Genomic DNA, 18,095 nt, shown 5'->3' with positions numbered 1-18,095 from the left:
GGGGGTGTGCCTTTTATACCGTGAGTTGCCTTAGTCTCCAAGTAGAACTCGGAGACAACAAAACCTGCACGATAAAGAATAGTCCCTATCCTTTCCGAGTAGGACTCTAATAGTCTCTAGCCTGTAAGAATATTTTTCATAATATCTTGTACATTTCATTATCGCGTACGGAAACATATAGTAGGATATGAGGTATGCCAATCCAGTATATATGATGAATCGTAGGATAGGAGGTATGCCTTATCCGTAACCCTGATAGTAGCCCCCGACTTCAATTTAAATGAACTCACAATGTCATCCACGACTTCCCTGCCAACGTTATCACACTCTTCTGATCGTTCTCGATAAAAACCGAAAAGACATCAAGTTCTCGATAATATTGGAAGAAGTTCAACGGTCCACAAGTGAATTTATTTTGAAGTCTAATCAATACTGTCAGCAACGGGCAATCTCTCGTTCCCTCGAAATACGAACCGTCAAGTAGTGTGATTATATAAGGCAGTTTTTGGATCCATTTCGAGTCTATTTTGCCAAAAAAAAGCCTTTCCAACTCTCTTTACGTCCAGACTCTCAGCTTCTCCAATCATCCTGAAAAACCCTAGCTCTCTTCTTCCTCTCCGGCGATCCTATGACGGAGATGGATCTCGGGGCATCCAACACCGACACCGCAGCCATGAAGAAGCTGCTGGTGGCAGGAGCTCTCCCCGGCCGTGAGCACCTGGAGCGGGAGAAAGGAGGTACTCATCTCGAACCTATCTTAGGTCGGATGGTAATTGTAGAAGATTTTGTTTGTTGCAGTTTCTTGCCTCCGCCTTCCAAATTCCTCCTTCTGGTTCTGAATTTCTATGGCCTTTCTCTTTTGCACCTTAACCCTAACTCCATTGCTTTTTTGAGCATTTTTGCTCATCTTTGCGAAGCCTATGTTGGGTGGTGCCTTTCCTTGATCTTTTTCACTACTACTATGAACTCCGGTGGATGGAATCCAACAAAGTTTCCGGATGCTGTGGATTCCATCTCCGGGACGGGAAGAAGGCAGTTTATATCCCCTGACACCCTCCTGGGAAAATGCTTACAATCGGTCGTTCGACACGAGCAGGTAGCGTCGGACCCACGCGCGAGCCGTTGGATCATTTATCTTTGCTTTCAATCGGTCGTTCGACACGAGCAGGTAGCGTCGGACCCACGCGCAAGTCACTGGATCATTTATTTTAGATCGCATGGTTTGGATTCGCCGTTCCATCTCGCACCGTTGCAACACTGAAAAGGCAACAACGTGCTTTCCACCTTTTGCTCCGTAACTACCGTTTCTCCGACACAACTGGAGTTAGAGGGGAACTTGGGGAGAGATCAGGAGGCGAGGAGTTAGGGCTAGCGGAGAGGCATCGAGAGCGGCGGCGGCAGCAGCGTTCGAGACGAGCTAGAGAAGCTAGAGGGTACACAGCGCCTTCTTCTCTAGCACCTTCTTCTCCAGCCGTCCACCCCCCCCCCCCCATACACCCTGTAGCAGGATTTCGTTCATGTGGCGGCGGTGTCGTCGTCCCTCCTGGCGCGGAGGAGCGAGGCGGGTTCGCCAACGCGAGGGGCCCTCCCGGCGGTGTGACAGGGAGGAGGATGAGCAGCGCGAGGAGTAGGAGCACCGCCGCGCGGAGGCTATGGGGAGGAGGAGGCAGCAGCGGAGTTTGTAGCCATGGTGGTGGTTGTTGCCGTGGCCGAGGAGGACGGCATTCCAGTGCCGGTGCCGGCGCCGTTGAAGATTTGGCCATCGGGGTGGAGGAAGAAGCCAAATCTAGACTGGTTAACTTATGTGATTTTTTGATATTCTAGTCTATTTTGTCTTAATGTTTCTCTATGTTAAATCGAAATGTTTCACTGCATATTTTAATGGTGTTTCACATTTTTATCATCCATTCTTGAGGACCCATTAATGTTTCAACGGTATAAACTTGATGTTTCATGTGTAAGACATAAATGTTTCAATCTTCGATTCCAATGTGTTTCATCTTTTTCTAATTGGATGTTGCACGAATGGTGTTTTCGTTGTTACAAACAGTCTCTTTAAATGTTGTATATAATTGGAGCATTTTTAACCACGTGATGAAACATTTTTCATTGGACAACGAAACATCTGAAACATTTTTTAGTTAATGGTGAAACATTTTTCTAAATACGGTGAAACACCGTCCGGAGTTTTGACTGGGATCAGACGTCCGATCCCCAGTTGTCTCCTTTTTCCTGATACTTGAAACCATATAAATTACCACTATTGAGTCAAATATAGGAGTTTGAAGAAGGTGTGTGTTGAATGTTTGGTATCATAATTCGAGGGGGTAAACCGATGCAATAGTTCTAGGAGGTAAATCAGACTTCTCTCCCGAAACAAAATAGTAGAAGATAACATGTAACAAAGCATACAAATAATGCATAAGAGCCGCATCAGAAATCTGACTGTATCCATCTTAGGCCCCGTTTGGTAGAGCTCCAAACTCCAACTCCCAACTCTGAATTCCAAGTTCAGTATAGGAGCTGAGGTGGGTGTGAAAGTGTTTGGCTAGACTTCTTAGCTCCACACCACCACGTCCCTTGTAGTCATTTCGTCGAACACTTGGTTGGCGTCACCCCTCCGGTAAGCCCGCGCGCCGCCACCCAAGCTGCGCTGCCGGCACCACGACCGATCACCCCGTGCGCCACCTGCCGGCGCCGCCACCACCCAGCCCGCGCTGCTGCCGCCGACGCTGCACTACCGCGCCGCCCATGTCCACCGCCGTCGACGCCGCTAGCCCGCGCGCCACCGCTAGCCCGCGCGACGCCGCCAGCTTGCACGCTGCTGCCGCCCAGGCCGTGCGCCGCCGCCAGCCCGCCCGATGCCGCTAGCTCGCGGGCCGTTGCCGCCTAGGCTACGTGCTACCGCCCAGCCTGCCGGCGATGAAGGGAGGATATGAGAGAGAATGGGAGGAGGTGGTGTTTAGGGGTAGTTTAGTGGCATTTTTGTATAAATATATCAAAAAAATTAAAGGGTAGTGGGTCTTTTTAGGTGGAGTGGAGCTGTGGAGCAGAAAAACCCAACTCCACCCCCGTAGTACAAATTTGTGGAGCAGCTCTGCCAACTCCGCTCTAAAAAATAAAGAATCTGTGCCGTTTGGCACAGCTGCAGCTCTAGGTAAGTTGCAGTTGGGAGTTGGAGCTGTGCCAAACGGGGCCTTATTATACATGCGCGTGTATATGATGGGCACCATTAATACAAGGAAGAACTTCCACTTATTGATGGCAAAATGAATGCTTATTTTAATTAATCTTTTAGAAAGAGTATTTAATTAATACTCCACTTGAGAAAAGTGTATAAATTTTAAAATGTATGGATGTGTGTATATTAATTAGGATTATCTGATTATGCACCTTTTTCTTTGAAATATGTAAAAAGAATTATATTTATTTAATATTTTTATTTTTTTCCATTCCATTTTTCACCAAGAAGAAATTCATAGAAAGCACATAATATTATGGCTAAGTACCCGAGTACATGTTTTGATGTGGTGAAAATTGAAGTCCATCTATTTAACACCGAAATTAGATTCAAGACATGCACTTCAGTTCGTTCTTAATATATACAAAGGTGGAGAAAAGGAGAAAAATGATGTATAAAGGAAAAAATAAAGTGATAAAAAAGGACATTAGATCGATCTTGGAGACCGGAACAATGAAAACGACGTGAGTGATCTTCATTGTAAGATTGCAAAATAAATCATGTTCCTAAACAAAACGGAAGCATCATCATAGGGATTTTCCTAAATTGGCCTAGGTCCAATTTATGTACCCTATCATCCCAAACTACAGTACTAGAAATTAAGCCTGACACATGAATAAAAACTGTCAGAAACAACATTATTATTTTACTATTTTTACGAAAACGGTATTAACATGGTTGGAATTTTCTATAATTAGAATATGACAATTTAGTGGCGACGTCAATATAACGCCAGCAGAAATTTGAAATACTAAATTTATAAACGAAAATGGTTGAAAATAATATTATTTTTATGAAATGGTATTGATATGGTTGCGATTTTTCATACAGTTTTCACCCTTAAACCGATACCTCCTGATAATTGAAACCATATAAATTACCACTACGAGAGTCAAATACATGAGTTTGAAGGTGTGTGTTGCATGTTTGGTTTCATAATTTGAGGGGGTAAACTCATGCAATAGTTAGGAGGTAATTCGGATTTTTTTTCCAAAAAGATGGTAGAAGATAACATGTAACAAAATATATTACAAATAATGCAGAAAACTAATGTATTCATCTTATTATAAATGTGCATATATATGATGGGTACGATGATATTAAGGGAAGAACATCCACTTATGGATGGCAAAATGATCAGTTTTATTTACATTAATCTTTCACATAGAGTATTTAATTTAATATTCCACTGGGGAAAATTTGCATAATTTATATAGGGATTATCTGGTTATGCCACCTTTTTCTTTGAAATATGAAAAAAAAAGTAGTATGTTTACAAGTATTTTTAACATTTTTCTACCGCCCGACCGCTCTGTTTATTTCCAAGAAGAAATTCATAAAAGCATATAATATTCAGGCTAAGGACATGAGTACAAGTTTTGATGCGTTGAAATTTAGAGTCCATGTACTTAATACCCAAATTAGATGCAAATACGTGCACTTCAGTTCGTTCTTAATATGTACAAAGGTGATGAAAAGGAGAAGAATTGTGTATAAAGAAGAAACATTAAAGTGATAATAGAAAAGGACATCAGATCTTGGAGACCGGATCGACCAATGAATGCGACGTGAGTGATCTTCATTGTAAGATTGCATATTGTGTTTCTAAACAAAACGGAAGCATCATCATCATTGATATGATGAGATTCTAATAGCCTCCCTTTCTGTCATTTTTTTTTATCGTGCATGTCTCTTTTTCTATGGGGTTGAACTTTCCTCACTTGACGTCAGCTGGAGTCTCAAAGGCGAGAGTGAAACATCGTACTCTACTGCAAAGATGCAATATCAATTAATATGTACGACTGCATTAGTATTACTTACAAAATTATCAGCATAATGAATACTCTCTTCATCCTAAAATATAAAAATTTCTAGATATAACAACCTACTTCCTTCATAAGTTGTCCGGATTCGTTGGATTAGAATATATTTTATCCTGTTCTATATATGTTTTTTTTTTTGACAATTCTATATATGCTGACGGAGGTCACCTTTGGCTTTGGCCACGGTCTCCAAACTCCAGTGTATTAGAAGGCCGGTGAGCAGGTTAAATTGAGTATGTTCAAATGGAGGGTTTAAAACAAAATCCATACAAACATTTGCGTGGTGTGAAACCCGTCGTGAAGATTTTGGTATTAGCCCGCATGAATCAGGGTTTAAATCTTGCTGCATATAATTATGTACCATGTATTTTAGCAAGACTTTTCTTAATTCCAGGCCTTCATCTACATGACCGTGCCTGATTTTATGCTGAATAGATAAACGGCTTAAGACATGAATGATTTTGTGATCAATATTGAAGGATATAGATGAATGAATTACTATTACAAAGTTGTCTAAAAAGCTATTATAAAGTTGAAAATGAATTTTAAATAGTTTTTTAAAAACAAAAAAAATATACAAAGTTTTCTAAAATGAAATCATACCATTTAGTAATTTAGGAAGCATGTCTAACCAACCATTTTATTCATTGGAAAGGAACGCTTAACACCCCTAGGAAAAATAGGCAGTCATGTCCCGGTCAAAAAATAGGCAGTCATGGGGCCTGAACCTCTAAAAAGCTGGGCAAATTCCTTATATGCCCATGAGTTTCTGCTCTTTTTCCTTTATGCTCATGAATTTTGTCCCAACCCGTGAATGCTCCCGAGTTTTTATTTTGATATTTTCTATATTCATTCCTTTACTTGATCATTAGTTGACTGATAGATTTTTCTTAAATGACCATGGTGCCCTCTATTAGTCTCGTACTTATGTGTTACTTTAACACATAAATGTCAATGTGAAATGTTTTTAATTTAAAATAACACCAAATAGGACAAAAATTATTTGATGGCAAATTTTAAAAAAACAGAATTTAAATTTGCATACAAATTTACTTCTGTACCTAATTAAATAATGCGTAAGGCTTCCGCATCTAATTTCGTCTGTCCACGTCTTCATCCCATCGCACATGACTCCTCCCTCCCTCCCACGCGTGCCTCCGCTTCCGCCTCCCTCATTCCGCGCACGCCTCCTATTCCGCCTCCCTCCCTCTCCCTAGTGCTACTCCCCGTCGCCTCCTCCTCCCAGTGCCCCTTTTCTCCTTTGCGCTCCCTCCCTCATGCGCTTTCAAGGAGAACAGAACCTCCTCATCCGGTAACACATTTTGACGCACTCACCCGGCTGTGATCACTACCAGAGCTTGTTGTTGCCGTTTCTCTCTATCGGGATCATATCGTTGTTGGCCGCATTCCCGCTGTTCTGGTTTTCTTTGTTGCCGACCGCCACCATCTATGGACAAGTCATATCGTGCGGCACATCTGACCACCTTCATCATTAGCGTTTGGTTGTCGAAGCATTAGCGCCCGCTTCCCCTCCTATGTTTCTCGTTTTGGCTAGGGAATACGATGAATAGTGTTAGTCTTTGTTTTCCCGTCTTCTGTTCCTCATATGCGTTCAAGGAAAACGGAACCCTCTCGTTCAGGAACGCGTTTTGACACACTCATCCGATCGGGTTTACCACCAGAGCTCGCTGTTGTCGTTTCTCTCTCTATCAGGGCCACATCGTTGTCTGGTATGTTCCTGTTGTTCTGTTTTCTTCGTTGCTAACCTTCACCATCTATGGACTAGTCACATTGTGGGAAACGTCCTACCACCTTCATCATCGTTGTTTGGTTGCCAGAGCACTGGCCCCATCTTCCCTCCTCTTCTATTTCTCTCCTTTAATGACTAGGGAACACGATGAACAGTGCCGGTTCGATATTATTCCTTTCTGCTCTAGCCCAACCATGCTTCTGAACCACTCACATAATTTTGAGACCACGTCTTCCCTTCTCTTGTGTTTCTCACCTTAGGCTAGGGAATACGATAAAGAGTGCATGTTAAACACAACTCATTCCTGATCTAGCCCAACCATGCACTTGGACCATTTATATAATATTGAGACCGTAGGAATATGAATAGAACATGGAAATTCTAATTTATGTCAATAAAACGGGTAACTATTTAGAATTAGTGGATTGAATTTTCATCTATGGGCTAAAATATTTTTTGAGTTCCTGGCTATTTTCAGTGTTTTTCCATTTACACCGTTAGTTTTAGCACTATTTGATATATTAAAAAATGTTGAAACTTATAATTTTTCTCTATATTGAATTATTTATAGACAAATAAAAAATGGGGATTTAGTTATATAATTTTCATGATATTGAATTATGGTTCCGGCCAAAGTTATTTGCAGTTTCATGTCGTTATTTCAATGATTATATTTCCTTCATCATTTATATCTAATTGTGATATACTGTTTAGGATTTTTTTTATGTCAATAAATGTTATTTAGAACCCGTTACAACGCACGGGCATTAAGCTAGTATCATTAAATTTATATAAGAGTTTCACAAAAAATTAAAATGAAAATTATTTTTTATGCGGGTTTAAATTTTGGTGAAAATGTTGTATGAGTTTCAACAAATTTGATTTTAAGCTATTTTAAAAAAAATACGTTTTAGTTTTCAAATTTGTGGTCAAATAATTATATCAACTTCATTATTTTACAAATGAATATTCTTTTTCATATTTGTAACTGTATTTTACAATAAGCTAGCACATGAATATAAGATAGGACAACATAGTTATTTTGAAGGAAAAAGTTAACTGACAACTCACAGTCAAATATTAACGAGATAAAAATAGAGACTGAGAGATATAAAAAGGATGAGATTTAAAGATATTAAAGAGATTGAGCGAGGATCAAAGTTAACTGTCAACTCACAAAAAATAGGTAGGATCAAAGTTTCAGAGACAATATCAGAAACTGCATAAAAGTATTTGGCAGAAATTATATCCCTCCGGACGTGTGGTCTGGGCTATATAATTCTCCAACTAGCGTATTCTTGTTTCTCTTCTAATTACGCATTGCATAATTCAACATGAAGATCTATCACGAGAGAAACAAAAGAAGGCAAACAGTGCAGATAACTCGCACTTGCATGCCACTAGGGGGCTGAGGTATACAGTGCATATATAGAGCACATCAGACAAGAGAAATTCAGCAGGCACGAGACAAGGTTTTCCACTGAAAAGAGTTGATTTGTAGTATTATTTGCACAGAATTCAATTCTTTGACATATTCAATTCGTCTGGTTTGCAAATACTGATGTGTGATCCCAAGCTCTTCACCACAATACTCCCTCCGTCCCATAATATAAGGAATTTTGATATTTTACTTCTATTATTTAACCATTCGTCTTATTAAAAAATAGAATTATTATTTATTTTATTTGTGACTTACTTTATTATCCAAAGTACTTTAAGCATCATAATTTTTTGTTTTCTATATTTACATAATTTTTTTAATAAAATGAGTGATCAAACAGTGTAAGTAAAAGGTTAAAATCGTTTATATTATAGGACTGAGAGTACATCCAAGAAGGTGTGTCGTCTATACTACTAGTACTAATTTTCTTCAGGAAAAATGGAACCATTTCTGATAAACTTCAGGTGTCAAATCAAGTGTGGTCGCCAGTAAATGTCAAGAAAACCTGTCTCTCTCCCGCTGATAATGCCAGGAACATTTTGTCCGTCTATTGACTGCTACACTCATGTCGTGTCCCTCATGGAGAAAACAATTAGAGATTTTTTAAAGGATATACAAGGATAACCTTTTCTTTTTGAGAACATATGCAAGGATAACTACAGTTACTTTTTGTGGTACGTTACACTGAAGAAGATTATGGATCGAGAAAATTGCTGAAGAAATCGCGACAGCATGTTGACAAGAGATCCCAGCTAACCTATCTTTGTTTGTAAAATATGTCATGCCGTGCAATTTTAACGACCGTTCGCGCATTGGCTAAGTTAATTACTCTACTAGAGATATAGCCAAACATTTCTAGTTATTTTATTATTTTTATATGTAAAAAAAATTAACTACATATCTTATTATTATCTATATTATATATATGTATATATTAAACTTTATATGTAATTATTCATTTGTTGTTTATAAATTAAAGAAAATATCATTATCCACACTATTATCGTTAAATTTAAGCTTTATAAGATAAGATAAAATATATGTATTTATCTTAGTTATTTTAAAAACACAATCTCTAAACCTTTTGAAAAAAAATCATCTTCCTCTATAAAAATTGCATCTCCCCCCCTAAAAAAAGTACAATGAATCTATATTTTGGTTTGGCGCAGAAAAAAATTAGTAACACTAAATTTCAAAATGATACAACACATATTAATTCTTCGTTTTAACTAGATAGTGAAAATAAACTTGTTAGCTTACATTTTACATATAGATATATAGATGTATATGGACGAGCTATATGGCTAGAGCACCAACGAAATATAAAGAGACGATAAGAGGGCCATGCATGGTGAGTACTACGGGAAGGCAGCAACAACGACGAGCGTGTGTTATGACACAGGAGGGATACAAGTATAGTGTGTGTGATGAGTTTTGAAAAAAAAATAGTGATATGTGTGTCCGTATTTTTCATGCATGTATTTGGAACAAAAATATGTTTGTATTCTCACTAAACTTTTTGACTTTCATTTACTGTAATTCATTATTTACTTTGTTATCATAAATTTCAGCTAATTACTATCAACAACACGTAAACATATTTTAAATAGAAAGGGTAATAGTCGCGTGAACACGAGACATAGGCTGTGTTTACATCCAGGGGTGTAAAGTTTTAGTATGTCACATCGAATATACGGACACATATTTGAAGTATTAAACCTAGTCTAATAACAAAATAAATTACAGAATCCGCCTGTAAACCGCGAGACGAATTTATTAAGCCTAATTAATCCATCATTAGCAAATGTTTACTGTAGCACCACATTGTCAAATCATGATGCAACTAGGCTTAAAAGATTCGTCTCGCAATTTACACGCGATTCTATGTAATTAGTTATTTTTTCGTTTATATTTAATATTTCATGCATGTGTCTAAATATTCGATATGATAGGGTGTAAAATTTTGCCAGGGAATTTAAATAGGCCCATAATATGCTAGTAGTTAATTGATTAGGCATACACCATACACAAAACCAAAATATTTACATGTGAGGATCTCATGGCTCCATATATTAGCTTGTAACATTGAAGGCATTATTTAAAGTAGTACTTGCTCCGTCCCCAGTTACAGGGCGCTCTTTTTTTAGAAAAATTAAACTCGGTAATTTTTAACTAATAATCATACTAATCATATATATGCTAGTTATATCACTATATTTATATTTTTATATTTTAAAGTACTTTCATATTATGCTAATTTTATATTTATTGAAAATATAACATGAAATAAATTAATGGTTAAAATATATTATATTATTGGAGATCGTATAAAATATAAGCCTTATAATTTAATAATAACTGAGATAAATATATACTCCCTCTGTCCCAAAATATAACTATTTTTAACATCGTCACAGTTTTTAAGATGCTACTTTGACCAACAACATCTATAAAAATAAAATGTTTTAAATAAAAAGAGTTGCATATTATAATAGTTTGATTAATGATAAATCTAGTAAGATCAATTTTACATGATTGATCTTTTTTATTTTATTACTATTAATAGTTAATTTTAAAAATAGTTAATTTGTTATTATGTTAAAAAAAATTATATTTTGAGACACGGAGCGAGTTCATTTTATCTCGAGCGTGTAATAGCGAAAAAAAATAGTAGGCGTGTAATAGAGAAAAAATCGAGATAAAGACAGTGTACTTGAGTGTCTGCCCCCTTCCCTTGGCGTATAAAAGAAAATGTCCCGTGTCGTTCTCCTCCGTTCTTGCGCCATCTCGCGGCTGGACAGGGGAGGGGCGCCGATCTCCATCTGGCGAGCAGAGCAGGGCAGGGGAAGGGGATCCTGGTGAGCATCCACATCCTCTTTCTGATTCATCTCTCACTCTCCCACCGGCTGTGCCTTTTGTCTGGAATTTGCTTTCCGTTCGTCCACCCTTGCTTCTCTTCTAGATCTGGAAGAAGCTCTTGTCTTAATTCCAGAGCCTTATTCTTAAGACAAGTAACAGTTTTGTTTGTTCCCCCAAAAGTTTTTGGGGTTCAACTGAACCCCCCCCCCCATGTCCCAAGTTGGATCCGCTCCTGCTGTGGCAATCCCTTCTCGTGTTACAACTTACAGAAGCTGATTCTAATTCACATTCGTTGCAAAATAGTATAACTGAGTGTGTTTTGTTGAGATGTGTGTCCTTACATGTCGATTCTTTAGGCTTGATCTCACAAATGCATAATGGGTATCATCAAGTTAGTTTTTTTCCTCATAAATTAGTTGTCTTTTTTTTTTTTGGAGGGAATGGTACTGCTAGTTTCATGTTGCAATCTTCCGTTGCCATTTACTGGTCTTTCTGCTCCTATGGTAAAATTATCAGAAATTTATCCGAACTTCCATATGCACAATTCAATATTGTTGCCAGCTAAGATGGGAGAAGAAAAAAAAAACATAAACTGTGGACTATGGGTGGCAATTCTTTAATCCCAGTTTGACTGCCTTCATGTGCTTACACCCTTAAAAAAAATCATCCTGTATACACTCTTGTTATTCATGTTGCTTGCTTGCAATTTTAACCAAGATAAGATTCCCTCCCCTCACTGCTGCTTGTTCCCATGGTCTCCCAACATTGCTTCACCAATTATTCCCACTGTCCCCTCACCTCAAGATGCTGACCTTGTGTTCTGCAGGTTCTCAGCGTGTGTGATGTGATCCAGCTTGGGGGAGGAAGAGCTTGTTGGCCTCTTGGCATTGCGGTCTCCTGGACCCAGATCTTGATGCAACTGCCGACTACTTTTTTTTTTTTTACTGATAGAGGTGGTCTGGTTGGGTTCTTGACCTGATTTTGTGGGGGCTTTGCCACCACGCAAGGGAGGCAGTTTGGCCTGGATCTTTATCACTAGCTGTTGGTCATGTCCTTTGAGCTAGCAAGCATTCACATGGCAGTGGCCGCCGGTTTGGTACATTCTTGATGGGTTAAGTGCTGTGGGTTTGTTGTGGAGTTCTCTTCCTGGTTCCCATTTGGGGTGGACGGTATGTGTTGAAGGGAAAGGGGCAGAGATAGAAAGAGCAAAAAGAAGATAGGAGTTCTTCGGTTAATTGTTTTTTTCAGTACGGCGCAATGAAGCATATGAAACTTGGATCAAAGCCAGACCTCTTCCAGACAGAAGGCGGCAATATCAGGTATTTTCCTCTCCTGGACCAGAAATTTTTTGTAATTGTACTGTTCTGCTCTCTGCTTTTAGGGGCTGTTTGGTTCACATACTAACATTGCCTAGACTTACCATACTTTCTTAGCTAAACTTGCCAAAGGTGAGGCCATCAAAATCCAAGCCACACTCTAGCCATCAAAATAAAACCATGCCACACTTTTTAGAGTCACTTACATGTGGGACCTAGATTACAAAAGAGGAATCTTACCACACTTGTGGGAGCCAACCAAACACTCACCTAACATGGTCAAACTTGCCTAACCTCAAGTATGGCAAAGTGTGGCAACTTATGGCCATCAACTTATTCTTGACTTCACTGCCTCTTCTGGCACATGGATGTTAGTTTGTCGATTGTTCTAGTGAGTTTGTGAATATCTATCTGACTTGATAGAAATAGGTCTTCCACAATGATAATTCTTTCATAAGGGCCCATTTTCTGGTATAAACGTGTATTAATATGGAATTTGGTCAAGTTTATGGAGATTCACTCACTACTCTTTCTTGAAATAGTATCCACATCAATGAGAAGTTGCTAATAGGGTCAATCATACTGGTAACTAGGCATATAAAACCAGGAAGGCAGGAAATTGTGTGGGGAAGGTGGTTTAATTCTGTAGTTCTGTGATCCATTTCTTGACTAGAATGTTCCCAAAGTTTAGGAGTTTGCATGAACTTCCAATAATTATAAACAATTAATAATTGCTGCTACAAATTTTCAGAACTACTTGCTTCATTTATTATCGACAAACAACAATTGCTGATTTTGATTTTGAATTTATTCCCTGTGATATTTTTTATTATTTCATCATTTTAAAGTTATATTATTAATCCAAGTTTCATAGCTTTCACAATTTTATATGTAACAGTGCCAATCAATTGTAATACATTTACACTATGTTTTGGGTTTGGTTCTCAGATAACATTCTCCACGATGCTGGCTTTCTAGCCTACTACGTAGTGCATCTTATGATGGCTTACAGATAGTTATCCATCTAATTAATCATATTTGTATCGTATGTCAATTCATCCTTTCCTATTGATAGCAGCATATGTTCTTTCGGTTCTTCTGTACTTTGAGTGCATGTGTGCATTTGCTGATAGGAGTTGGCTTCCTTAATTTGTTTAGCATTCACTTTTTAGATGAATGGATTGGTTTGTGACATTGTGGTCCATCATGTTAATTAAATTCTTGGAGCTCAATTTTATTTCTTGCTTTGATGTGTCAAAACTGTTGTTTACATATTTGTTCTAGGATCACTTATTAGTTCAGTTAGTTATGCCCTGATTGCCTGTCATACACACTGCTACTAGTTGTGAAGTTGCTTTTCTCTCACCTTTTCCTAACTTTGATTGTAGCACTTTACTTAGGCCAATGATCTGTCATCTCACTTTTAGCTGATTCGGTGGGTGGGGATTTGGTTTTGTCATGTCATTTCTGCTCTGCATTACTTGTATTTTGGATTGTGTGAAATTATCTTAAAATCATAATATCTTTGTTGTCTATAAGACAAGACTAGACTTTTATCTTCCCATGTTTGTGACCATCTTTGTCTACAATTATTCTGGATCCACTTTATGAACAATGCCACTTTCAGACATTGTGTGATTTTGTTGAACCTTCCGAAATCTCCGTGTACTGTCTGTCACCTTTAACAGTCCTCCTTTTAGGATGCACATGCACAGGAGCTTTCATACCATGATATGTATTGTTGATCAAATAATAGCACGCACTGCTAGGAGGGAAGGGTAATATATGGGGCTGTGTGGCTGTTCAAAATTTGGTTTGTTATTTTTGTCAAGATACATTCAGATCAAGTAAACTATTAATGATGATTGCTAATGAGCGTTATTGTATAGTATTCGTTTTATTTAGTGAATCAATGTGTGCGTTTTCTTTGTCTCATTCTCATGTGTATTGTTCTTCTCCTCAATTTCTTCTGCGCAGCTTTAATGCTAATTTGTGAAGCGGTAACATTTTTTTCAGGTTTGTTGCAACGGAACTGGCAACAGACATTGTTATTTCCATAGGAGATGTCAAGTTTTGTCTTCACAAGGTATCACATTAGTATTCAAAGATTGTTTGAACCATAGTGACTAAACAGTTCCTATGTTGTACTAATTTTTTATAGAATTGTTAACTGACTGCTAAAATCTTCCTATGTTGTACTAATTTTTGATAGAATTGTTAACTGACTGCTAAAATCTTTCTAAGGCTGTAACAGAAGTTAGTACTTGAAATAGTATAATTTTTATATATGAATAACTAGACTCTTCAGCACTGCTAATCTGGAAGGCATATGCTATATTTATGACTGTAATCCTTTATTATTTTTTCTATTAATCAAATGGGCATGATATTCTTTTCATTTTGAATAGCGCAATTTTCAGGATATCCTTCTTTAAGCATAATGGTTATTATTTCCTGAGTCCTCTTGAATAAAAAACTTTCATGTATAATGCATGTATTGACCCCTGGATATGCTTGAAGTTTGAAGTATCCATTACTCTTATTTAGTATCTTTTAGCCAGTTTGAAGAAACTGTTTACATGTCTTGTATCCAATATAATTGAATAGAGTTAGCCTGGCAACTATTCTCATCTACTGCACGACGTTTTATGTTAAACTACTAAGTAAGATACTTTATGTTGAAGAGTAGAAAGATATTTACATAGTTGGCTTATTATTTTGCAGTTTCCTCTTTTGTCAAAGAGTTCCTGCCTGCAAAGATTAGCTGCTTCAAGCAATGTGGAAGGCAATGAAGAGTTGGATATTTCTGACATCCCTGGTGGACCTTCAGCATTTGAAATCTGTGCTAAGTTCTGCTATGGAATGATTGTAACACTCAATGCGTATAACGTTCTTGCTGCTCGCTGTGCAGCTGAGTATCTAGAAATGTTTGAAACCATTGAGAAAGGAAACCTCATTTACAAAATTGATGTCTTCTTGACATCAAGCATATTTCGTGCCTGGAAGGATTCAATCATAGTACTGCAGAGCACAAAGTCATTGCTACCTTGGTCTGAAAATTTGAAAGTAATCAACCATTGCATTGACTCAATTGCATCGAAGGCATTAATTGATCCATCAGAGGTCGAGTGGTCATACACATACAACAGAAAGAAACTGCCATCAGAGAATGGCCACGATTCTCATTGGAATGGTGTCAGGAAGCAATTGATAGTCCCTAAGGACTGGTGGGTTGAGGACCTTTGTGATCTCGAGATGGATTTGTACAAGCGGGTGATCATGATGATAAAAGCAAAGGGAAGAACATCGCCTATAGTGATTGGTGAGGCGCTGAGAGCCTATGCATACCGCAGGCTGCTGGGTTCCCTAGAAGACGCTGTGAGCAATGGAGTTGATTGCACTAAACGCCGTGCCGTGCTTGAAACCATCATATTTCTGCTTCCCACTGAGAAAGGCTCCGTGTCATGTGGTTTTCTTCTTAAGCTTCTCAAAGCTGCATGCTTGCTGGAGGCTGGGGAGTCTTGTCATGATATCTTGATCAAGAGAATAGGCACACAATTGGATGGTGCTTCTGTTTCGGACCTCCTTATACCGGCAAACACTAGCGAAAACACGTTATATAATGTAAACCTGATCATTGCAATAGTGGAGGAGTTTGTTTCGCGACAAAGTGATACTGGCAAGATGAAATTTCAAGATGATGATGAGATTGTGGAGGTTGAGAACCTTACTCCTGTTTCCAGCACCTCAAATCTGGCTGTTGCAAATCTTATTGATGGGTATCTTGCTGAGATTGCTAAAGACACCAATCTTCCCCTTTCAAAGTTCATCGCAATTGCTGAAATGGTGCCCCCTGCATCCCGCAAAAATCACGATGGTCTATATCGTGCCATTGACATGTATCTCAAGGTAATATACATTTACGAAATCTCTACGCTTAGTACTCATTTTTTTTGTTGGACGTATAAACTTAGACATCTTTACTATGCTTACAGGAGCACCCCAGCCTATCAAAGAGCGAAAAGAAAGCATTATGCAGATTGATGGATTGCAAGAAACTGTCCCAGGATGCGTGCCTGCACGCCGTGCAGAACGAGCGCCTTCCTCTGCGTGTGGTTGTGCAGGTTCTCTTCTTTGAGCAAATTCGGGCATCAGCCGCTTCGGGGCGGACCGATGCCGCAGCAGAGCTCACCTCTGCTGTACACTCACTACTCCCCAGAGAGAATGGAAACTCCTATGGCAGCTCCAGGTCAGCGGCCACCACGACAACCGAGGAGGACGGGACCGGGGTCCCGACCTCCAGCGACATCAACTCGTTCAGTTCACTGAGGCTGGCCAACAACAGCGGGGGCAGCGAGAGGAGCAGTGGCAGCAGCGACATCAACAACAAGAGCTGTGACGACAAGAGCTCCAGCAAGTCCAAGGGATCGCTCATGCCCAAGAAGATCCTGAGCAAGCTCTGGTCCGGGAAAACAAACGCCAGCGAGAACAGTAGCTCGGACACGTCGGAGAGCCCTGGGTCACTCAACCCGGAGGAGGTGAAGTCCACAACGTCCAGGAATACAAGGCGTTTGGTAACCTAGTGTCAACAGAGCCAGCCATGGTTTTTGTTTTTGTTTCTTTTTTGGCTTTGATTTGCCTTCAGATGAGATAAAAAAAAGTAGTACTAGCAATCTTTAGAATGTGGAATACTACTGACTGGCAGTCCCTCCGATGGCAGATAGTGTTTTTTATAGCATTGTTATTATGCTGGCATTTGCTATAGGTTTGGTCATCGGTAAATTTGTTCAGGAACGTTTCATGATATAGTCTTGTAATTTTTTTGGTGGAAATATAAAGATAAAGGAAGGAAAGATCTTTTATTGACCAGTTTTCATGTTGTTCTGTTTGCTGTCATTCATCTTGAATTAATGGCGTATAATTCACAGTTGAATACTTCTGAGGATTGAATTTAAACCCGAATCCATGGGGAGGTGCCTGGAGATATGTTTTTTTGTTTACGTTAATGGAGTACTGGTACTTATTCAACAAAATTTAGCACTTCAAAATGTGTTAGTAAAAAGGTTCTCTTTTTGATGGGCTTTTTTATACCATGTCTATTGCGCCTCTCTCCGGAAAGATTGATCTACGGCCCACAACACAATCGAAGTGGAGGTTTTAGGGGGTGTGGCTATCCCCATCCCCCCTATACTCTCTCCCCCCCCCCCCTTCCTCCTCCCCTTCTTCTCTTCCTACTACACCATAAATTTAAAATAAATAAATAAACAAAGTTAGAAAAAAAATATGTATAGAAATACTATATATAAAAAAATTGAATTTAAATTTAAATTTGAAACGGGTATGTAAACTTTTGACTTATAAACTTTGGGTCTATAAACTTTAGACGTATAGAAATGCTATATATATAAAATATTTGAATTCAAATTTAAATTTAAATCGGATATAATTCAAATTTAAATTTGAATCAGGTATGTAAACTTTTGACCTTATAAACTTTGAGTCTATAACCTTTAAATGTATAGAAATACTATATATAAAAAATATTTTAATTCAAATTTAAATTTGAATCGGATATATAAACTTTTGACTTGTAAACTTTGGATCTCTAAACTTTAGGTGTATAAACTTTATATGTGTAAACTTGAGGTGTAAAAATTTAGGTGCA

General features: G+C 38.4%; 1 protein-coding gene across 1 annotated transcript; it reads left to right on the top strand.

The window, feature by feature from the left end:
* The first annotated feature begins 11,028 nt into the window (after window positions 1-11,028).
* Window positions 11,029-17,299, top strand: LOC4333431 (BTB/POZ domain-containing protein NPY3). The gene is made up of 5 exons (XM_015776969.3): window positions 11,029-11,113; window positions 11,941-12,433; window positions 14,447-14,516; window positions 15,155-16,339; window positions 16,426-17,299. Exons 2-5 carry the CDS (start codon window positions 12,372-12,374, stop codon window positions 17,011-17,013), a joined length of 1,905 nt encoding a protein of 634 aa, XP_015632455.1. The 5' UTR covers window positions 11,029-11,113; window positions 11,941-12,371; the 3' UTR covers window positions 17,014-17,299.
* Window positions 17,300-18,095: the final 796 nt, after the last annotated feature.

The sequence above is a fragment of the Oryza sativa genome, chromosome 3 (assembly GCF_034140825.1).
Source record: "Oryza sativa Japonica Group chromosome 3, ASM3414082v1".
Classification (NCBI taxonomy): domain Eukaryota; kingdom Viridiplantae; phylum Streptophyta; class Magnoliopsida; order Poales; family Poaceae; genus Oryza; species Oryza sativa.
The sequence above is the reverse complement of the archived record's forward strand: the minus strand, read 5'-3'. Positions and strand labels throughout refer to the sequence as shown.

What these genes read in the sequence shown, in the direction of transcription:
- LOC4333431 (XM_015776969.3), top strand. Translation starts at nt 12,372, where the DNA reads ATGAAGCATATGAAACTTGGATCAAAGCCAGACCTCTTCCAGACAGAA. An exon ending in ACAGAAGGCGGCAATATCAG is followed by an intron (nt 12,434 to 14,446) that starts GTATTTTCCTCT and finishes CATTTTTTTCAG; the next exon opens with GTTTGTTGCAACGGAACTGG. An exon ending in CCATTGACATGTATCTCAAG is followed by an intron (nt 16,340 to 16,425) that starts GTAATATACATT and finishes CTATGCTTACAG; the next exon opens with GAGCACCCCAGCCTATCAAA.